Source organism: Salmo salar, chromosome 17, assembly GCF_965601325.2.
Source record: "Salmo salar chromosome 17, fSalSal1, whole genome shotgun sequence".
Classification (NCBI taxonomy): Eukaryota; Metazoa; Chordata; class Actinopteri; order Salmoniformes; family Salmonidae; genus Salmo; species Salmo salar.
This window is the reverse complement of record NC_138307.1, coordinates 14,757,501-14,781,352: the sequence shown is the minus strand read 5'-3', so window position 1 is coordinate 14,781,352 and position 23,852 is coordinate 14,757,501. Positions and strand designations below refer to the sequence as shown.

Genomic DNA, 23,852 nt, shown 5'->3' with positions numbered 1-23,852 from the left:
GAATTCCTCTCCCAGTCTCTGGTGTAAAGCAGACTGAAGCAGGTTTTCCTATAGGATTTTACCTGACCTTAGCTCCATTCCGCTTCTTTGTATCCTGAAACCCTCCCCAGTATTTGTCAATGTCAAGCATACCCATACCATGATGCAGCCACCACCATGCTTGAAAATAAGGAGGCAGTTACTCAGTGATGTGTTGTGTTGGATTTGCCCCTAACATGAGGCTATGCATTTAGGCCAAAAAGTGTATTCCTTTGGTGTGTTCTTTTTGCAGTGTTACTATAGTGCCTTGTTGCATACAAGATGCATGTTTTGGAATATTTTTATTGTCTATATTTGTATTCTTCTTTTCACTCTGTCATTTAGGTCATTATTGTGAAGACACTACAATGTTGTTGATCCATCCTCAGTTTTCTCCCGTCACAGCCATTAAACTCTGTCACTGTTGTAAAATCACCAATTTCCTCATGGTAAAATCCCTGAGCAGTTTCCTTCCTGTCCTGCAGCTCAGTTCAGGATAAACTGGATGACTGGATCTTTGATGTGTCGAATACATCATCAACAGCATCATTATTAATTTGACCATGCTTAAAGAGATATTCAATGTCTGATTTGTTATTGTTACCCATCTACCAATCACTGCCCTTCTTTATGAGGCTTTAGAAAAAATCCCTGGTCTTTGCAGTTGAATCTGTGCATTAAATTCAAGACTTGACTGAGTGGCCTTGCAGATGGGAGTCAGGTAGCCTGGCACTTTAAACTATTGGGCCATTAACTGAAAGGTTGCTGGTTCAAATCCCCTATCTGACTAGGTGAAAATTCTGCCAATGTGCCCTTGTGCAAGGCACTTAACCCTAATTGCTCCTGTAAGTCACTCTGGATATGAGGGACAGAGGAAGGGTTAGTAATTCCAAGTTCTTGTCAACCCCTATTATTTAACACAGAGTGAGTCCATGTATCTTATTATGTGATTTGTTAAGCCAGATTTTACTCCTGAACTAATTTAGGCTTGACTAAACAAAGGGGCTAAATACTTATGCAATGATTATATTTTAGTTGGATTTAAAAAAATCTTAATCCCACTTTGTTACACAATAAAATGTGAAGAAATCCAAGGGTATGAATACTTTCTGTGGCTCTGTATGTGTAGAATTGCAGGAAATTAGCTTTAAAACAGCAACATTTTCTCTCTTCCTCATTGCACAATGTGTAGAATTGTAGGAAGGTAGCCCCCACCTCCCCTTGACGAGGGCCTGCCAAACTACGGTACGTCACCAGCTCTGACCTTTTAACCTTTGAACTCAACCAGTCTGGCTGACTTCCGGTGGCCAACCCTTTCCACACCACACCACACCACAAGACAAGTGAACTGACTTGTCTCCCCAGATGACCTGTGACTGATATCTGATCTCTGATTTGATATTTGACCTCTGCCAGTCTGTCTGGTGTCCACTGTCCAACCTCCTCTGGTCTAGCTCTGGTACCGTGTTAAGGATGTTAAGGATGGGGGAACATCTGGGGAGTGTACTGCTCTATTCTGGGAGAGGGGCCACGCAAATCTAAGTTTCTGTAGGTTGGGAGGGTTATGAAACTAGTTTGTAAGCATTATTTCTGTGAGTTAGTAAAGTGGTTATACTTGGTGATGTCATATAACAAGACCCTTAGTTCTGTGTTCAATGGACCAGTGATGTGTGTCATTTTGTACAGGAGGTTTTTGTACGGCTGTAAATCACTGTGTGAACACTCCTCCACGGTGACGACTCTGACAGTAGTAAACTGCAGCATCTTCAGCCTGGACTCCACTGATGGTCAGAGTGAAGTCCCTCTCAGACCCACTGCCACTGAATCTAGCAGGAATCCCACCTAGCCGTTTCTTCGCGTATTTTATCAGGAGTTTGGGAGCTTCTCCAGGTCTCTGTTGATACCAGGACAAGGCTTCATCTCCATCACTGAATCTGTACACTTCAGGGTTGGTTGTACAGGTCAGAGTGACGGGGTCTCCTGGAGAACATGTCACTACAGGAGGCTGAGTCACAGTCACCTGACCTCTGGATCCTGAAGAGGAAAAATATTAATCGATCAACGAGTATAAATAACAGATCATTTATATTTCATAATATTTTATACAGGGTCATTTATTAATTTGTGATCCATTTCAATGATTATACAATGCACTCAACAATATGTCATTTTCCATTGTAAGAGTTAGAAAACAACAGACCTTTGAGGCAGCAGCAGATCAGTGTCCAGATGAAGATAGTGATCAGAGTCATGGTTGTCCTGGTTTCTGTTGTGTTGAAGGACAGATCTCAGTCCTGCAGTGTGAAACTCTCAGGGCTATAAACACTTCCAGAGCACTGAAGCATGAGCTGTCAATGCAAAGCACCTGCTCTATGGAAATACCCTTCCTCAGGACAGAATAATAAACTGCAAATAATAATCATGTGAAATGATTTATATTTCTGTTGTTGACAGTAAAATGGCACAATTGTCAATATTGATATTTGTCGTAAATGACAATGTTTCACTCTGCCATATGATATCATTGGACGAAAACACATTTTGCAGTGAATTTGGGTGAAGAGACATTAAGGAGGTTCAAGTCAGAGACTTCATTAATCAGTATGCTATATAGGTACATGATGTGCTTAATTATTGTGGTTGTCTCATCTAGTTACCTTAAGATGAATGCACATAGATTCTCTGGATGAGAGTGTCTGCTAACTGACTCAAATGTCATGTAAATGATAAAACATGAGTATTACTTGCTATAATATTTCCTATGTAAAGAGTGTAAAATGGTATAATTGTATGTAAAGGTGTGTAATGCTTTATGAGTATAGTAAAGCTCTACAAAGCTGTGTGGGCTATATGAGTGGTTCTGTTAGTGCAGAATGTGCTCACTCTTGTGTGAAGGAGGTTTTTGTAAAGCGTCTTAACTAGACTGAATCACTGTGGAACACGTTCGGTGGAGGGACCAAACTGCTGCTGAAAAGTAAGTGTTTTTTCCTTTACTACTTCTTACAAAACACTACAGAATATAGAAATACTGAACACCAGATATTTTAAGACTCCAACTCTGTAAAGGAAACCCCAATATTAGTATTTATTTTAGAATGAAAAATGTTAGCTACAGTCTGTGGGAGACTTTCAGTTGTGCAGCCAAGCATCCTGTCTTTGAGCAAGTTTTACAAAAGTTAAGTTCTCTGCTATGACACGTGAATTACACAGTGAATGTTGTTAGTATAACAAAAAACCTTCTGGTTCCTTTTAATGTCTGATATTATTGTGAAGTGGACTGACTTTAAATTGGGCAGTCTGTGATTGCTACATACATTTTGGGACTTTTAAATTAATTATATATACCTTTTGATTCTTGAGTAATATAGAAATATTTTTTATATATGCCTCATGAGCTTAGTTCAACTGCCATACTCTTATCAGAACCCTAAATAGAATCATGTTTTACTAAATTGTTTGTGAACAATGTAATACTCTAGCTTCAAAACGTGGTTGAAATTACAATGTGTAACTTATTGATGGTCAGTCCTTTCATCCATAGTTCTGTCTATGAACTTGAGAGAGGTTCAATTTCTCCAGCCCTATCCCTCAGCTGTTTACCAAAAACAATGGTGGGGTGCCCACTTTCTTGTTGTTTTAACAGCAGACTGCCCTTTAAACGCCACAAACGCTTTATTGAAGTAAGGGACACGGAAGGTGCACCACAACACACAGCAGAGTATAAAGTTACTTAATATCTACTTTTAGCGGTGTTATTGAGCGATAAGATCCTTAATGAAGGGGGTATTTGTCCCTAGTACAGCAAATATAAATGAAAATACATGGATAAATAAAAACTCAGCAACAGTGATGTACTTTATTGTGCATTGATGTATTTGTTGTTGAGTTGTGAGGTGTTGTGGTCTCTGTGAACCTTAATAAGTTATATATTTTATAGAGCACTCTATTTCTCTCTCCTCTGGAATGTAATATTAAAACGTTCTCTTCTCTCCAGCTGGTCCTACTGTCAGTCCCACAGTGTCTCTGCTCCCCCCCTCCTCTGAGCAGCTCTCTGGAGGCTCTGCCTCACTGGCCTGCCTGCTGACTGGCTACTCCCCTCAGGGGGCGCTGGTGAGCTGGGAGGTGGACGGGCTGGAGGTGAGCCAAGGGGTCGTGACCAGTCCAGAAGAAGAGAAGGAAGGCCTTTACAGACGCAGCAGCACCCTGACCCTGAGCAAGGCAGGCTGGGAGCAGGGAGAGCTCTACACCTGCAGGGTCTCCCACTTCCAACACACCCAGGCCTCCCCCCTTCGTAGGAGCCAGTGTCTGGGCTAGGGCCTACTGGAGGAGGCCCACAACAGGAGAGCTCTGTCTGGGGAAGCAGGAGTAGTCGAGGCTCTGGTCTGGTCTGAGGCCTGGTTGGAGCAGTAGTAGTGTGTTAGAGTGTTAGAGTAGTTTACTGAGTAAACGCTAGTACTGCTGAAGAGTTGACAACATGGGGACTAATGTGTATTGTATAGAGTACAGGAGGCTTCTGTGTGTTCTGTACTCAGACTGTTATTGTGATGTTGCTGTCTGCCTCAGTTCTAATAAAGTTGGATTAGGAAAATAACATGATGGATTAGTTGACTCATTTGTTTACTGTGACAACAAATGGAAATGTAGCTACAGCCAGGTCTAATTCTTTGTCAGATCTATATTTCTCTTCCTAATGTGAGTAAGCTATCATATGACATGTGTCCTGTAGTGACTATTTGTTGAATGTGTGTTCTGCTGTTTCAATCTCTCTCTCTCTCTCTTTCTGTCTCACTCTCTGTCTCACTCTCTCTCTCTCTCTCTCTCTCTCTCTCTGTCTCTCTCTCTCTCTATGTCTCTCTCTCTCTCTCTCTCTCTCTCTCTCTCTCTGTCTCTCTCACTCTCTGTCTCTGTCTCTCTCTCTCTCTCTCTCTCTCTCTCTCTCTTTCTGTCTCTCTCCGACCCCCTGGGGACAGAACTTCTCTATTCTAGCAGAAGTAAAACCATCCCACCCTGACCATGCAAATCAGGGCTGCATTCAGTGAGATGAAACGTTTAGAACATTAAAGATAGAAATACAATGAATAGAAATAACACTCAAAATTGACAAATAATTATGTCTGTTCTACACAATTAATATATCATCTGAACACTCCAGAGGTGAAGGTCAATGGTGTGGTGGCTTCTATATGGGGGTGTAGTAAATGTTATGGTTGTGTAGAGGAAGTGGTTTGGTGAACTATGCTCCTGTCATGGGTAACCAGAGTAACGTTGTCCTGGTGTGGGACTGTCTAACGCTGTGTGTTCAGTGAACCAGTGTTTCATGTCATAGTCTGTTGCTCCTCAACACCTGCAGTAGGTCCCAGCTGCAGCAGTACAGTCTCTGTGCAGTTTGACTGAGGGAGTTTTTGTACGACTCTAAATCACTGTGTGTTCCCATCAGTGTACGAACCCATGCAGTAGTAATCTCCTATATCCTCAGCCTGGACTACACTGATGGTCAGAGTAAAATCTGGTTTAGATCCACTGCTACTGAAATGACCAGGAGTTTCAGACTGACGCTGACTTATTTTATAGAAGAGGAGTTGAGGGGACTGTCCAGGTTTCTGCAGGTACCAGCTCAGGTCATTACCCACCCCCTTACTGGCTGTGCATCTCAGATATACAGTCTCTCCCAGACTAACAGACTTGACAGTAGGAGACTGAGTCACAACTCCAGCAGACGATTCTGGAAATGAGAGGTGGAGAACAAGTCATAAGAATCCATATAAAATAACAGTAATCTCTCACCATGTACAAGCAGTATCAGAAAGGCTTCTCAAACTCCTGTTCTCAAAACTTCTCTGTTTCTTAACAGATGCTCTCTGAAGACGGCAGTTCAGAAAGGTCGGAGAGCAGACTTTCTCACCCTGAGTCAGGAACCCCAGAGTGGTCAGCATGGGAATCAGTGATATCATCTTCATCATTTTCATCATCGTCTGTGGCTCTGAGAACACAACAGACTGGACCCAACAATGATAACACTGAAGTACTGAAGTGTCAAGACAGATATAATTCATGAAGTGTGAAACTCTCAGGGCTATAAACACTTCCAGAGCACTGAAGCATGAGCTGTCAATGCAAAGCACCTGCTCTATGGAAACACCCTTCCTCAGGAGAGATGATGAAACTGTTAATGCAATGACATAAACACAATAATCTTAAGTATGGAGGAAATAGCTTACCTAAAACTGTGGAAGGCCTATAATTGACCATAAAATGTAGTTACATGTAAGTGTGTTAATTCAGTACTAGCGTATTGCTTTTCTAGACTTGCTATTCTAGACTTGTGCTAAAATGGCGTCATGCTGATGTTCAGTTCAGGCCATAAAGAACGATTGAGGCCTCAGATGGATATAAGCGTTTTTTCATGGACATTGCCATTGAGGGATTCCACCATTTTGAAGTAGTCAACTAGGTGGGACTTCCTATGGGTTAAGGAGTGATCACATAATTCAGTAAATTGGCAGTAAATTGCCAACCTTGGCTTAACAAGCAAGTTCTCTGCATGCAAACGCTCAGAAATCCCTCCAGCCAATAATGTTTATTTTCACAGCATTCAGCTCATGGTCTGGTTACAAGATCAACTGGTCTAAATCAGCTGTACTACCTCTTAACTCCGCTAAAGGAAGCGTTCAACTACCACCCATGATCCCAGTGAAGAAACAAACCACCTACTTAGACATTACATATCCCCCTCTATTCACACTACTTTCAGGAAGAACTACTTAGAAACCTTTCAGAATATCCAGAAATACATAAAAAGATGGCCTGCTATGGCCACTTCTTTGCATGCTAGAATCTCAATTATTAAAATGAATGTCCTCCTTCGTATCAATTTTATGAGTTCCATGTTACCACTGCCTCTTCCTATAGCCTATTGGTCTAAACTTGACTCTGTCATAAAGTTGTTAATTTGGGGGAGAAAGAGACCACAGATTGAATATGCAACACTACAGACAACAAAAGCATCAGGTGGACTTACTGTTTGGACCCATTAAAGCATATTCAGTAAATGTGTAGAAAGCTACAGGGCTCCTGAGTGGAGCAGCGGTCTAAAGCACTGCATCTCAGTGCTAGAGGCATCACTACAGACACCCTGGTCTGGATCCAGGCAGTATCACAACCGGCCCGTGATTGGGAGTCCCATGGGGGAGCTCACAATTGGCCCGGGTTTGGCCGGTGTAGGCCGTCATTGTAAATAAGAATTTGTTCTTTACTGACTTGCCTAGTTAAATAAATAAATACAGAGAAGCATATGAGATCTAATCTTCAATGGCATTCATACTCTCCAATATGGGGTATTCTTAGTGTGTAAGAATTCTTAGTGTGTAAGAAACCATTTATATCAGATTCTTGGTCTAAGAAAGGTGTTTATTCTTTCAAAGACATATTCAATGTGAATGGACTCCTCAGTTTCCAGGAAATCCACCAGTGTTTTAATGTCCCAGGTCCATCATTTAGTCTTTACCTTCAACTCCGCCCTATCCACGCCAGCCTATGGGGTCCCATGGGGAGCAGAACTAGCAGTACACCAATTGGTCAAACATCTAACGGACAGACACCCCTCTAATATCTAAAGTCAATTAATTCTAACTGCACAAAAACCATTAACTCTATCCACTGTATGGGAAAATGATTTTACACTTGCTGACAGACAAATAAATTGGGAGACAGTATGGAAAAATACATTTGCATCATCTAGAAACCCCAATCGCCAATGAATTAAAACATTTGCCATAGAACCTATCTAACACTTAAAAAAAGACTTCACATGGTATTAGTCCATCACCATTATGTGAGTTCTGCACCACAGGGGACCTTGGTACTTTTCAGCATGTGCTGTGGAAATGACTGGGGGGGGGGGGGGTTGAATTCTGGGGGAAAGTCAACCATGTCGCCTCTGTACTTATAGATGAAATACTGTCATTAGATCCAATAGGGATGTTGCTTTGTGATGACTCTGATTGGCACTTCTCAGAACTCCAACGGAGAGTGTGGTTGGCAGGAACCACAGTTGCTAAGAAAATGATTGTATAAAGGTGGATTCCACCTCATCAGTTACCATTGCAACAATGGCTGCTCACATTTAAGGAAACTTAAATGTACTTATGGAGCTCTCCACGGCCAGGATCCACAGGGACAAGGTGTCCACTCTGGACACATGGAAAAAGTAGCAGGGGATATTTCAGAACCGTTAACCAACGGGCCTTTACATCCAGGAATGTGTATCAATAATTTGTCACTATTTCTGAGACTGTATGATGTATTGTTCAGTAAATGTACTATGTAACATTCATTTATTTGTTTTTATCTCATGATTTATTTGACATGCCATCAGATTGCTGGTGGGTTGTGGGGGGGGGGGGGGGGGGGGTTTAAAAAAATCTATCTATAAATGTATGAATCCTATGAATTGAAATAAAAACTTGATGTAAAAAAACTAGGTGGCAACAAAATAGTTTTCTGATCGGTTGTGTCTTTATCACACTCCTCCCACTTGCTCTTTCTCTTCGCCTGGAACCATATGCCCAGCAGCTTGTAGGAGTGCACGGATATTACGACAAACTTTTACCAAACTAAATATTGTACCTTTATTTGTATTTCTTTTTACCCCGCTTTTTCTCCCCAACTTCATCAGATCCAATCTTGGTCTTGTCTCATCGCTGCAAATCCCAAACAGGCTCGGGAGAGGCAAACCACACTCCTTAACATCTGCCAGCTTAACCAATGTGTTGGCGGAAACACCATTCAACTGACGACCGAAGTCAGCCTGCAGGCGCCCGGCCCGCCACAAGGAGTCGCTAGAGCTCGAGGAGCCAAGTAAAGCCCCCCGGCCAAACCCTCCCTAACCTGAAAGACGCTGGGCCAATTGCGCGCCGCCCTATGGCACTCCCGGTCGGTTGTGACACAGCCTGGGATTGAACCTGGGTCTGTAGTGACGCTTGTTTCATGCTTGTTTTATCGCTTGTTTACTTGACAATAACATTTTGGTTTGATTTGTGTTTGTGTAGGCTACACAGCCGAAAATCAACAAGTTCAACATGGCGCCACTGCAACGTTTGCCCAACTTCATATCCACTATGAGGCTTTTCTTAATGTCAATAACGATGTGACACATCTCCTAGTTACGGGATACAGAGAAAATACATTGCTTCAGACTCCAGTGATATAAGGAATGGTAATGTTCTGTAATGCCTTAAACTTTCTGGTGTAGAGGCAAGGTGCAACCTTTAAAATCTGACCTATGACCTTGCTAGGTCAGACATATCACACGGAGGTGAATGTTATCCTCTGTCTGATGTCCAGTCTAGTTTACTCAGGATTAGGTCTGGGAGATGCCCCAGTGTGGTACAGGACAGGTACTGGTGGAGGCATTAGGAGGTTGTGTGTGTGTCTGAGCATATGACTCTGGAACTGTTGACCTTTGCCACTGGCTGACCTGTCAGTGACCCTGGAGGTATTCTAGACTGGGATGAAGGACTTCCATCTGGCTCAGTGCTGATTCCTGATGAATTCATGATGAATCTGTCTCAGTGCTGATTCCTGATGAATTCATGATGAATCTGTCTCAGTGCTGATTCCTGATGAATTCATGATGAATCTGTCTCAGTGCTGATTCCTGATGAATTCCTGATGAATCTGTCTCAGCAGGGGCGAAAATCTGATATCCACTTTGGAGGGGACAATTACATTAAATTTTCTCAAGAGCAATTCCTGAGGGGGACACCAAAAGTAGTGCTGTAACACATAGCCTACATTGTAATATGGTAAATGTATATTGAGGAGCCAAAGAAATAAGGTGTTTGCCGTACTCCTAACTACCGGTACCCAAAACTACACAACTAATCACAACAGCAATACCATTGCCTTTAACAAATCTTAGTTCAGTCACCAGTCACCAGTTTAAGTTGAGAGTGGGGGTATCCATGGCATTTTCCAATTATGTTCCTATTTTACAAGTCCAAAAAATTGAGAACCTTTCATAATGTTGCCAAACAAAGACTCAACAAACTTACCTGAGACTCCCTGTCTCTGCCAGTCTGTCCCTGCATATCTGTCCCCAACTCTGCTGTCTGTGTGCCATCTGTTGCCTGCTCTGCCTAATGACATCATTGTGAAACATTTCGATTAGAATTTCATTTCTTTCTTATGAACATTTTATCAACTAGTCTTTGAGATATTAGGCTACTAGGGTTCTTACTATGCGTTTTGGTGTATTGAAAAATACTCTGATGTCCGTCTTTTATTTTTCTGCCATTTTTCTACCTGGCTGGCTACACACACAGTGTGTAGGTTATTTACAGTAGGAGATGGGCTTCTATCATCTTCAATCATTCTATATGGGCTTCGATCTAAAAGGTAGCTAGCAAATGTGAAACGGATTCAAATGACAAGAGTTGACAGCTGTATGAGTTCACCATTTACACAACATATGCTGCAACCTTTTGTAATTTTAATAGTTTGTTTCATATTGGCTGGCTTCCAACAATAGCTGAATTTGCAAAGCTAGCGAGCACCAATTCAGTTTCAGTGGTGTTTGCTATAATCTTTGCTACCCGGGTTAAATAAAGGTGAAATAAAATAAATAAATAAAAGTTCCCTTGCGACAATTTAGCTTTTGCAACGAGACCATTAAATATATTTAAGACAATGGTAGAAGAGAGTGTAGTTCTGTTCAGTTTGGACTTCAGTTTATCGCTAACCTTATCACAGGGACTTTGAAGCACTAACTTACATCATCTGCATGCTGATTCCATCTTTGATGACCCCACATAAATGGAATAGGTACTAGCTAGCTTAATAGTTAATATTTGCGCGCTAGCTCTGCATATTCCGCTAGTGTGTGTGTGCGCGATTGACTGGATGAACCTCACGGCAGTTACGTAGCAAGCTAAGGAACTGGCAGTGGATCAAACCATTGTGAGGCAAAGGGCGGGGGGGGTCGCAATCTTTTGAAACTTAAAAACGCGCTATTAAGTGTCTATAATCAGCACAATTGCTTTCATTGCGTATTATTAATATTATTTAAATTACATAGTTATGTTTCAGTGATATATTGGGGGGGACAAATCATATTTTTCCCAGGATGGGGGGGTCGTGTCCCCCCCCGTCCCCCCCGGGATTTCTGCCCCTGTGTCTCAGAGCTGATTCCTGATGAATTCATGATGAATCTGTCTCAGTGCTGATTCCTAATGAATTCATGATGAATCTGTCTCAGTGCTGATTCCTAATGAATTCCTGATTAATCTGTCTCAGTGCTGATTCCTGATGAATTCATGATGAAACGGGCTCAGTATTGATTCCTGATGAATTCCTGATTAATCTGTCTCAGTGCTGATTCCTGATGAATTCATGATGAAACGGGCTCAGTATTGATTCCTGATGAATTCCTGATGAATCTGGCTCAGTGCTGATTCCTGATGAATCTTCAGATGTACATCACTAGTTATCTAATACTTCCTCATGCCATTCTAGTGGGCACTAGTGTTGTAAACTTTGACCTTAGAAAATTGTGCTCTTGTCAACTAGTCTCTTTGTTAAGATAACTAAAAGCTGACTGCATTGAAGTGACAGGCAGCCTGGTGGCATGTTGGGGTTGGACTGACTGTCTTCCCTGGGCAACTGACCTCTGACCTTTTTATCTTTGACCTCTACCAGTCTGGCTGATGTCCGGTGTCCAACCTCTTCCTGTGCACACCACACAAGATTATTGCAGTGACCTATAAAATGGCCTTTGACTGATCTTTGACCTCCTCTGGTCTAGCGCTGGTGGGGTGTTAAGGATGGGGGAACATCTGGGGAGTGTACTGCTCTATTCTGGGAGAGGGGCCACGCAAATCTAAGTTTATGTTTCACAGCGCTCTCTCTCAGTCAAACACACGCATGCACTTACACACACACACACACACACACACACACACACACACACACACACACACACACACACACACACACACACACACACACACACACACACACACACCGAGACACACACACACACACACACACACACACACATACACAAACAAACAATTATGCTCCACAGAAGTCTTGGCAGATGTGTGTGTCTGGTTGGTCTGTCAAGCATTGAGTCTCACCAACACTTAGGAACATTTAGCTTCACACATGATTTTATGTTGACATAATATGGATTATTTATCCTCAATAGGAATGTTTTACCTGTATCTTTCTGATAAGAAGGAACATAAAATGGCCTGTGACTGACATCTAACCTCTGACTTTGATCTTTGACCTCCTCTGGTCTAGCTCTGGTGTCGTGTTAAGGATGGGGGAACATCTGGGGAGTGTACTGCTCTATTCTGGGAGAGTGGCCATGCAAAACGAAGTTTCTGTTTCACAGGGCTCTCTCTCAGTCAAACACACGCATGCACTTACACACACACTCAATACTGCTCCACGGAAGTGTTGGCAAGCTGTGTGTGTCCGGTTGGTCAACCAAGCATTGAGGCACACCAACCTTCTTGCTTCACACATGATCTTATGTTGACATGATACAGATTATTCCTCCTCAATGGGACTATTTCACCTGTATCTTCCTGAAATAGAGAACATTTGTAGACATGGGAGGTTGGGAGGGTCATGAAACTAGTTTGTAAGCATTATTTCTGTGAGTTAGTAAAGTGGATATACTTGGTGATGTCATATAACAAGACCCTTTGTTCTGTGTTCAATGGACCAGTGATGTTTGTCATTTTGTACAGGAGGTTTTTGTACGTCTCTAAATCACTGTGTGAACAGAGCTTAATCATTGAGCTCATGATAACTCTGACAGTAGTAAACTGCTGCATCTTCAACCTGGACTCCACTGATGGTCAGAGTGAAGTCCCTCTCAGACCCACTGCCACTGAATCTAGCAGGAATCCCACCTAGCCGTTTCTTCGCGTATTTTATCAGGAGTTTGGGAGCTTCTCCAGGTCTCTGTTGATACCAGGACAAGGCTTAATCTCCATCACTGAATCTGTACACTTCAGGGTTGGTTGTACAGGTCAGAGTGACGGGGTCTCCTGGAGAACATGTCACTACAGGAGGCTGAGTCACAGTCACCTGACCTCTGGATCCTGAAGAGGAAAAAAAAAAAAATCGATCAACGAGTATAAATAACAGGTCATTTATATTTCATAATATTTTATACAGGGACATTTATTAATTGAGATCCATTTCAATGATTATACAAGGCACTCAACAATATGTCATTTTCCATTGTAAGAGTTAGAAAACAACAGACCTTTGAGGCAGCAGCAGATCAGTGTCCAGATGAAGATGGTGATCAGAGTCATGGTTGTCCTGGTTTCTGTTGTGTTGAAGGACAGATCTCAGTCCTGCAGTGTGAAACTCTCAGGGCTATAAACACTTCCAGAGCACTGAAGCATGAGCTGTCAATGCACCTGCTCTATGTAAACACCCTACCTCAGGACATATGATGAAACACAATAATCTTAAATATGGAGGAAATAGCTTACCTAAATCTTTGTGAAGGCCTGTAATGACCATAGCATTTAGTTACATGCAAGTGTATTCATTCAATGCTAGTGTATTGCTATTCTATACTGGATATTCTAGCCGTGTGCTAAAATGGCATCATACTGAATTTCACTTCAGGCCATAAAGAGTGATTGAGGCCTCCACCTTTTTTGAAGTAGTCTGGGTGAAACTCGGTGGGAGTTCCTATGTTAAGGAATGATCACATAATTCCACCCAGATCATCAGGAGGGATCAGCCAATGAATTATACTCATGAGGAAACAGTAAATTGCCAACCTTGGCTTTATACCTGTTCAAACAACACAGTCTAGGTGGCAGTTTGCACCCTTTCAGTTTGTTTCCTAATAAAACTAGTAGAAGAAGAAAATGGACTACTTCAAAATGGAGACGCCTCAATGGCACTGCCTGTGTTCTCACAGACGCTATAATGGGACAGACACAAAAATGATGTGGTCTATCTAAGTCTATGGTTCAGACCGAAAATAAAGAGTTATTAGTCAAACAGTATCAGGGTCAGCTGTTGGTGGAATTACAGACTGGGCCTGCAAGCTGTTTTATCTCTTTTTGACATTCATATGTAGATAGGTGCGACAAAAACACTATTTTCAAGGGAGTAGGCTTATCCACTTACTGGCACTGCGGCTTAAACATGCTGAAACAAGATCATCAATACAGTTGATCAAATCCCCTACTAAGGAACTGATATCTGATCCTACAGAAATAAATACAACTTTTAGAGCGTATTATTCAGATTCATACAGTTCCTCACATAGCTTTGATACTTCTGCTTGTCCGCAGTTCCTGGAGAACCTTACTTTTCCCAAACTCTCTCAAGAAGAAACAGTTTTTTTAGGGAACCTGCCACTTTATCTGAACTGAAAGATGCTCTTTTAAATATGAAGAAAGATAAAGCGCCTGGTATTGATGGAAAACCTCCTGAACTCATTCTCAACATTTGGTATGACCTAGGACCAGTTATTCTTGAATCGCTTAACATTGCTATTAAAAACAGGACAATTCCACAGAGACGTCAATACAGCTATTTTATCCCTAACCTCTAAGAAAGGAAAAGACCTCACAAATTGTGCAAATTATCGGCCAACCAGTTTGATCAGAACAGAAATGAAGATGCATAACAAAGTTCTAGCCATGCGCCGAGAGAATGTAATTACAAGCTCATACATCCTGACCAAACAGGGTTTATTAAGGGTCGCCAGGCAGCCGATAACATGCTCCACTTGTTTCATGTGGTTGAAGAGGCTTCCAATCTGGATACTCTGTGTGCTGTGTTATCATTAGATGCAGAGAAAGCCTTTGACTGCTTAGAGTGGGAATATTTATGGCTTGTCCTTGAACATTTTGGTTTTCGGGCTAGATTTATACATATGAACTGCACCATGTATGTGAATCTTTCTTCTATTATATATACTGGCACTACTCATTCTAATCCATTTATCATACAACCAGGATGTATATCTACTGACACTACCCATTCTAATCCATTTACCATACAATCAGGATGTATATCTACTGACACTACCCATTCTAATCCATTTATCATACAACCAGGCTATATATCTACTGACACTACAAATTCTAATCCATTTACCATACAACCCGGATGTATATCTACTGACACTACCCATTCTAATCCATTTATCATTCAACCAGGATATATATCTACTGACACTACCTATTCTAATCCATTTATCATACAACCAGGATGTATATCTACTGACAGCTCTTCACCAGTGATTGTAAGAGTGTACTCAGTACCTGATCTACTGCCACTGAATCTAGATGGTGTTCCAGACTGAAGGGTTTTTTCTTTATAGATGAGGAGTTTAGGAGCCTGTCCAGGTTTCATGAGGTACCAGCTCATATCATCATCAATACTGGTTGAACTTGCAACAGCACTGATAGACACTCTGTCTCCCAGACGAACAGACTTTGGTTTATCATATTGATTCAGGACACGTTGTGCAGATGACTCTGAAATGGAAACAGTGGGTAATTAGCTTTGAGTAGTTACAATAATACAAATAAAGGCATTGGAATCGTGTTCCATGTGCAAACATATAGAAGCCCATTAAAACCTCTTAAAAGCAATAGAAAACAATGAGAGATGCTGAGAGTTTCTCACCCCGAGTCAGGAGGAACCCCAGCATGAGCAGCATCTTCATCATCTGTGGCTTTAAGAAGACTGTGTGGACACAACGATGATAACACTGCAGTCTTAGTGTCAGGAGCAGTGAGGCTCGACAGCTATGCAATACACCGCTCTATAGGCAAACACACCTGCTGGGTGTGAAAGAGAGAGAGGAGACAGAGAGACAGATTGAGAGAGGTGACAGAGAGATAACTTTTATATCTGTTATTTTGCTGTTAGCTGTGAGTCATTCCATTCTAGGGGTCAATTATAGGAGGATAACTAAATCATGTATTAAAGGGTAGGTTCACCACCAAATAAAAACATGTGTCAGACATTATATTACATCCAAAGTGTTGTGTCAAGCTGAGCCCAAATTATATTTGATTTCAGGATGAACCTCCCGCTGGTATACCATTCCTCAAATGTTAATAGCCAGGATCCAAAAGACTGCACAAATGAGTAGGCCTACAGGTGATGCCTAGCCTAACTGGAGCCTTACTAACTGCTATAAAGTGATGACTTTCATATTTGCAGGTTGATGGCGCCCTCTTGTGCTAAAATGGAGTCATGCTGAAGTTCAGTTCAGACAGAGAATAAAGTTATTTGTCAAACAGTGGCAGGCTCAGCGTCAGCTGTTTGTAGAATCCAGACTGGGCCTGTAAGCTATTTTATTGCTTTTTGACATAAATAACTAGATAGATGTGCAATGACTAGGGCCCTGTGTTTAGGACAATCATGTCACATGACCTGGATTTTAACCTTTGTTTAAAGCTTTTTCATCAAACTGTCCCCTTTACTTTTTATGCCAGATGGTCCAGCACCATCCTCAAACAATTGCTTTCATTTTTGGTCTAACTCTCATTTATGGAAAAGGCTTCAAATAAATGTTCAAATCTAGGTCGCATGACATGGTAGTCCAAAACACATGGCCCTATCAATAACAGAAAAGTATAAACGCCACCACTCACCTAGATAATAGTAGCGTAATGGTTAACTGAACTTTACTTCCGGCAATAAAACGTTTATTTCATCACCTGTTGCTTCAACGAGGTGGCAACGAACTCGTTTTCTGATTGGTTGTACCTTAATTAAACTCCTCCCTCTCGCTCGTTCGCTTCTCCTGGAATCATGTTCCCAACAGCTTGATGATTCCGTGTGGAAATTATTTCATATGGTTACAGTTTGAACGTTTTTCGTTTGTTAATTGACCGTGACATTTTGGTTGGATTTGTGTTTGTGTAGGCTACACATCCTAAAATCAACAAGTTCAACACGGCGGCATTAAAACAATGTTTGCCCAACTTCATAACCGCTATGAGGCTTTGTTGAATGAAAAGAACTTTGTGACAGATCTCCTAGCTACGGTGGAGGAGAAAACTGGGATACAGAAAAAATATATCGCCTCAGGTAATAGTTAATATTAAGTCCACTTGCAATGTAGGACTTTGCCAGTTGCTCGGTTATAATGTTTCTCTATGTCAATGTTGAAACATTGTAACTTCACCGGCTAGTCTAGTGGATACTTTCTCGAGTTGCAACGTTGGCTGCTTTGGCAAGGTCAGCACATATGACCGTTGTTTAGCTGACATTTTACATTAACTAACCTACCAGCAACAGTTGTAGCTGATAAACGGTAACGCAAACGAGCCCAGTTAGGCCTAACACAAACAAACCACAGAAACAAACGGTGTCACCAGGCCAAATATTGTTTTAACGTGACTGTTGATGACCATATAGGCCTAGGCTGCCAACAAAATGACTTTACGACTCATTTGATATAGCAAAGGTCGGAGAGGCCTAGACTGCAGTTAATCCACTGTTAATGGTCGGTCGATTTAGCTCCTTCCAATGTCTAGCTAGCAGCTGGTCCCTAGCCAAGGGGTGTATTTATACCTCCTACAGAAATACCAACTGCTATGTTGAGATGGCAGATTTTAGGGTGACCTGCTGTCTTCAGTTGAGTTGTGCTCCTTCAGAGGTTCTGCTGTTGTGCCTGATTGTTTTTGCCATAATGCCTGCTCATTCACTCATTGTTGACATTGACAAGAGCACAAACATATCTGAGACTAGGCTAGTTCTGTTGTTGTAATGTTGTCCTTTTTTAGGTGTTATTAACACAAGGTCTGCCAGTACTGATGTTTAAGGAAATGCCCTGAGAGCATCAACAGAATTTTACATTGGGCTGAGATGGACTTTCTGTTCACTACTGAACTAACTGGACCTAATATGCAAAATAGAGAATATGTATGTGTGTATGTATGTATGTATGTGTCAATATATCTTAGAGGTGTGTGTGCGCCTTGGTCTGGTCAAGTATGAAGTGAAATACTTTTAATGTCTGTGAGATTCTCTATGGCCAATGTGTGTTCAGTACCGGGAGCTTAGAGAAGTTTCCGGTAGGCTATACTGTGTAGTTTAGCTCTTCTGGAGAAGGAACCCCAGGCCATTAGTCTTCCATCAATGTCAGAGAGGGACTCTGTCTGCACTATCGCTGCCTATGGAGGGACTCTGATCACATCACCAAGCATTCAGACGTTGTCCACTGGGCAGTCTAAGCTGCTGGGTGGAGGAAGGGGAACGCACTGGTTAGTCACTATATTAATGCTGCCTAGGACTAGTGTCATGTACAAACTAGGGCTCAGGGAAATTCCCAAGGTTGACAGGTCTGCCAATGTAACCCGCTTTAGTCTGCGACTTGGCTTTAGTCTGCGACTTGGCTTTAGTCTGCGACTTGGCTACTTCAAGCAGCATGGCAATGAAGGACTCTTATAGCAAGGTATTCAAACAGTCTCTGTTCTGTTATGGGGGAATGGGTTTTTGATTGTCTGTAGCTTCACGGTCAGTATGTGGGGAGTGCCAGCATGTTTGTGGATGACCAACATTGGATGCACTCCAAATCAGGAATTTAACAAAACACCACTGACACATTTGAGAATAATTTCGATGTGCCCCAGTGTTGCATTTCCAAATCATAGTTTTATGACCATATAAAGCCTTCTGCCCATAACTGACACTGGTCGTCGGTCTTAAAGATCATGAGGTGAATTGATTTTTGGTTAGATCGATTGGTGTATTGGACTATAACTGATGATGAGACAACCTGCAGAGGAAAAGCCTGGTGCCATAGGTCTAAATGATTTCCCTATGCAAACAGGCGCTAAACCAAACACAAGCCGTTTACCTGCTAGCTAGGGTTACAATAGCAGGCAGCAGCTGCTTCTCGCCTTATCTCTGTCCAGCTCTAAAACTCACAGATTTAGCCTAGTTTTTTAACATGGGAATCCATTGTACATATGTTGACTGAAATGTGTGAAGGATTAATTTGACAGACTGTGACGTTCACGGCTGTAGGTTAATGTAGTTGCTAGTTTGTTGGTTTAGGTTAGAGGGGACCAGTATCTATGTGGAATCTCACTCCTGTTCCATGGTTCATATTCCACATGGTTACACTAGGTGTCTTATGTACATCAACGTTGAATTTGTCAGCGTTTTAATTGAGTTTCACATGACGTCCTGTTTATTCATCCGACATCCTCTAACACACACACACACACACAGAAATGTATCATGATATGAAGATGCTTTGAAATGTTTCCAGATGAACAGATATCTGGTAAGAATCTCTCTCTCTGTCTCTAGGTGTGGTCTCTCTGATCAGTCTGTATCTGTTGTTTGGCTATGGAGCCTCTCTCCTCTGTAACCTGATTGGCTTTGTCTACCCGGCGTACCTCTCGTAAGTAGCACCTCAAGAACATATCTAAAAAGTGGTGTTGTCATGCTCACATCATATGCTCCAGGTGAAAGGTTAAACATGATTTATTTTAATTATTTCCATTCATCACTTGCCCTGTTGTCCAATCAGAATCAAGGCCATAGAGAGTAAGAAGAAAGAGGATGACACTCAGTGGTTGACCTACTGGGTGGTCTACGGATTCTTCAGTATCGCCGAGGCTTTCTCTGACATCTTCCTCTCCTGGTTCCCCTTCTACTATGCTGGCAAGGTGTGTGTGTGTGTAACATTTAATATAGAGGAGGCCAAAACATCATGATTCTCCCTCTCTCTCTCTCTCTCTCAATCCCCCTCTCCCACAGTGTTTGTTCCTGGTGTGGTGTATGGCTCCAGTGACGTGGAACGGTTCTGCTATTCTCTACTCCCGTGTGGTCCGTCCCGTGTTCCTCAGACACCAGGCCACCCTGGACAGTGTTGTCAACAATCTGAGTGATAAGGCCAAGAACATGGCTGATACTGTCACTAAAGAAGGTGAGACACAGACACACAAGTTAGATTTCTATTGTGGAGATGCGGAAACAACATTCCCAGCTCCCGACACCTCCGTTTTTCCCCCAACACAGCCGAGGCAAATGAATACTGTTAGAGTAGTGGTCACCCATGGCACGTTCAAATGAATACTGTTAGATTAATGGTCACCCATGGCACGTTCAAATGAATACTGTTAGATTAATGGTCACCCATGGCACGTTCAAATGAATACTGTTAGATTAATGGTCACCCATGGCACGTTCAAATGAATACTGTTAGAGTAGTGGTCACCCATGGCACGTTCAAATGAATACTGTTAGAGTAGTGGTCACCCATGGCACGTTCAAATGAATACTGTTAGAGTAATGGTCACCCATGGCACGTTCAAATGAATACTGTTAGAGTAATGGTCACCCATGGCACGTTCAAATGAATACTGTTAGAGTAATGGTCACCCATGGCACGTTCAAATGAATACTGTTAGAGTAATGGTCACCCATGGCACGTTCAAATGTAAAGTGATTGCACGTCGGGCTAAAAAATGATCCGGGAGAATCTGACTGCTCCGAACTCTAATTCACATGTAAAGTATGATACTTAGTTATCCCACATCTCTGCAATGTAAATCTAGCTGTACACACAGGTCACCAGATCTGTCAGTCAAACTAATAACTCATGTTTTTCTCTCCAGCTGTCAACCAGGCCCTCAAGAATGACAAGAACCAGTGACGGACCGATGTATGACCACAAGCCTCAGACGCCTCGACTCCACTAAACACACAGAACCACATCATGTGTAATGTCCCATGATGAAGGAAGGTAATGGACCCTGTCACGTGATCAGTGGCTGGTGACCACCCTGCAGCAAACAGAAAAGGAACTTGTTTATTTTTTTTCACTCTAATGCATTTTCTGCTTTCTAGTCTGTCTTTTTAACAGTCATATGTATCAGTCTTATATGATGAGATTCCGCTAATCCAGCCATTGTAGCATCTGATCATCTGCGCAGCGTGACTGTTTTTAAAGACTGGTTGGAATGCAACCAGAAGCTTAGGGTAGCCACCACACAATCCAGCTGACCTCTAAACAATGTGAATGTCTTAATGTAATCTGTAGCCTACTGCCAGGAAATCCATGTGTGTAGACGTCTGTGAATCAGTGGACTCTCTTGACGGAGCCACGTTGACTTCACAAATCCACCCTTAGCCTATTCCCCTTTGACCTACCCCAGCACTAACACACCACATTCATTAAATCAGATGGTGGGTTAGTGCTGGGCTAGAACAAAAATGTCCCTATATTAATGGATTGGGAAATATGTTACCAAGGGGTAGGGGCTAATGGAAGTGTCTAGGGAGTAGATGCTAGGGGTATGTTTTGATGGAGCTGTTTTGAGCTGGGTCATTTCCTACAAAGTAGCCATGTAATTTCAGTCTCTTGTAATTAGTGCATACAGTAGCATGTCTCCACAATGTCTGCAGATCTGTGCCAAAGATGTTTTTACTCCCATCACCTTGCCTGAACAAAATGATTATTTATGTATGTGAACTGAACTGGAAAGTGTTTGTTTGTTTAGTACGGTCTCTATTCTCATTAATAAATCACACTGGAACTTGAGTAATGTGCCGTCTGTACTCCGTTCACGCTTTTCCACAACTGGAGTCCGTTACACCATGCCTTTCTCAGTTTTTTTAGGAATTCTGAAATATGAATTTATTTCAGACTATTTAGGAAAGATGGCTAACACATTGATCCTACTTTATGGCATACACCCGATGTTATCAATTTAATGACCACTGAGAAAGGCCAACCAGCAGTACTGTATATATCAAGGCTGGAGTGGAATAGCCCTGTACTAAGATGTTGATATGCCCTGTTGACCTGTGCACAGTACATTTACTGGTATACAGGAAGTTAAATCATCTGGGATGTGTTTTGGTGAACGTTGACGCTCAGAGGAGTCTGAATGGGATGGCTCTTGTGTCCATGCTGTCAGTGTAATGTCTGACTAAACTGACAGACTGATAATGGCTCCCCACTGCCACAGGGACTGTGTGGTGTTTTCTCTCTGTTTTGTATAGTAATGTGGGAACCTGGCAAAAGTCTAAATGCACTTCCTTTAATCAAACCATAGAGGCCAGACTGTTGGGGTGATAGACATGCAATGCTCTGCTAACTCGTCCTGTACTGTCTCTCCATTCTTCCCTGAGGCTTTTCTCCCCAGCTGTTCCTTTACTCTGGAGACTGCCTTTGCTGTGCATGCGGTGTTGAGTTTCCCTGGGGGACTGTGGTGTGCAGGCCTTGCAGTACTCTAACTCACTGACAGAGGGAGACAAACTCTTTACAGGCAGTACAGGCTTTAGTTCCAGCCCTGGTCCTGGAGAGATACAGATCAAATCACTATTTATTTAAAGTGCATTTAAACATGTCTTAATAAGCTTTTAATTCAAATTCTAATATAAAAAACAGCAAAGAAATCAAAAACAGAAACGGCAGACATCCAGAGTGTACTTTGACACAACTTGAAGGGGCAACACAGAGTAGGCTACAGGGAAATACATGGGTTTAAGACAGCAGTAAAACATTAGGGAGTTCAGTAGGGTAGGAGTGACAGCCATGATAAATGGCGGAGTGATCGCAGGGTAGGACTTTGGAGTGGATGGATCGGTGGGTCTGGTGAGCGGGTCAGTGTGTGGACTGGTGGTTGAATCCTGGCTCATTACATTTTATGTCTGTATCCTTGCTTCCCTAACTTTCTGCCTCTCACCATCCCCCGCTTAGGCTCACAGATTGGTGGATACAGACATAAAATGCTAAAATGTACCGGGTTCAAAGCTTTAGTTCCAGTCCTGGTGACCTGGTCCTGGGGTGCTGCAAACACCACACACTCCATGCCAATGTCCACTCAGAATGTGATTCTTAGATTTTTTAATGCCAAGATGGCATCCTAGGATCTACATTTTAAAAAAGTTTGTGGAACTTCGTGTATGGCTGTGGATGACTGGACTCTACCCAAGCAGTTGGCGCCAAAGGACTATTGGGTAACACAGTTGAATGGGCTGTGGTTTATTAAGCATCAACCTCTTTAGCTGGCACCTGAAAGCCTTTACTAACGGTACCCAAATCTGACAGCTGACTTTAATTTGAAACTGTGCCTTTAGCAATTAAAAAATCAATGGGCCTTTATGGTTAGGACTGATCATGCAGTAGGTTTAGCGACCATTTTTGTTTAACCACAAAATATAAGCTATAGGCTATAAATAAGTGTAGAGCATCTTCAGCACCCCTACTTCCTGCGGCTATGGAGGGACAGTGGGATGCAGCTAGAAGGGTCACTTTCTACAGTTTACTGACAAAACATATTTTGCTGTTAATTCGACAATCTGACTAAAGTATGACTTCACTTGATATGCTGAAATAAAAACTCGGTAATTCACGAAACCGTGCCTGGTCCTGTGTTTTCAGTCGCTAAAACGTTAGGCCTGTCTGTGCGTTTCTGTGTGTGTATGTGTGTTGTGTGATGACGCGATGATCCGCAAGCCATAGAGGGATCGATGGAGACTGGTATAGATGGAGACATACCGATAGAGGGACGGAAGACATCGTGGCACTAGAACTGTAGTGTATGGGAATATCAAGTAGAGAGAGAAAGAGATAAATATAGCTTCAACAACGAGAGAGATAGTGAGAGAGAGAGAGAGAGAACACGGGCTGTGAATTCGCGGACGACATGAGATCTCTACATGAATAGTATAAAATGTTTTAAAACTCAGCGTTTTGCCTTACAAACGTGTTGTCCGGAGACAGCCACTAAAACAGGACTACACATCAAGTTCAGGTATGTAACACTTAACCACAACCAGATCCATCTTTTGAAAAATCC

The 23,852-nt window shown here is 42.2% G+C and overlaps 2 protein-coding genes and 3 long non-coding RNA genes across 5 annotated transcripts in view; 3 read left to right on the top strand and 2 right to left on the bottom strand.

Annotated features, from left to right (window-relative positions):
• The first annotated feature begins 2,401 nt into the window (after positions 1-2,401).
• Positions 2,402-4,609, top strand: LOC106575432 (uncharacterized). Its single transcript, XR_006759993.2, has 2 exons — positions 2,402-2,992; positions 4,013-4,609. It is a non-coding gene; the product is annotated as an uncharacterized LOC106575432 (long non-coding RNA).
• Positions 4,168-6,928, bottom strand: LOC145861358 (uncharacterized). Its single transcript, XR_014381098.1, has 3 exons — positions 5,921-6,928; positions 5,649-5,740; positions 4,168-4,412 (listed from the first exon to the last, which is right to left on the bottom strand). It is a non-coding gene; the product is annotated as an uncharacterized LOC145861358 (long non-coding RNA).
• A 5,216-nt stretch (positions 6,929-12,144) lies between these two features.
• Positions 12,145-16,767, bottom strand: LOC106575428 (uncharacterized). Its single transcript, XR_014381097.1, has 4 exons — positions 16,677-16,767; positions 15,700-15,854; positions 13,301-15,548; positions 12,145-13,133 (listed from the first exon to the last, which is right to left on the bottom strand). It is a non-coding gene; the product is annotated as an uncharacterized LOC106575428 (long non-coding RNA).
• A 49-nt stretch (positions 16,768-16,816) lies between these two features.
• On the top strand, positions 16,817-21,586 carry LOC106575427 (receptor expression-enhancing protein 6). The gene is made up of 5 exons (XM_014151927.3): positions 16,817-17,115; positions 19,348-19,441; positions 19,571-19,709; positions 19,801-19,969; positions 20,661-21,586. The coding sequence occupies exons 1-5, from the start codon at positions 16,998-17,000 to the stop codon at positions 20,696-20,698; spliced, it is 558 nt and encodes a 185-aa protein (XP_014007402.1). The 5' UTR covers positions 16,817-16,997; the 3' UTR covers positions 20,699-21,586.
• Positions 21,587-23,463: 1,877 nt separating this feature from the next.
• Positions 23,464-23,852, top strand: part of LOC106574480 (DIRAS family, GTP-binding RAS-like 1b) — a 13,540-nt gene continuing 13,151 nt past the window's right edge. Inside the window, exon 1 of the mRNA XM_045698953.2 lies at positions 23,464-23,807. The gene's annotated coding sequence lies outside the window, so the exon portion shown is untranslated. The remainder of the gene's footprint in view (positions 23,808-23,852) is intronic.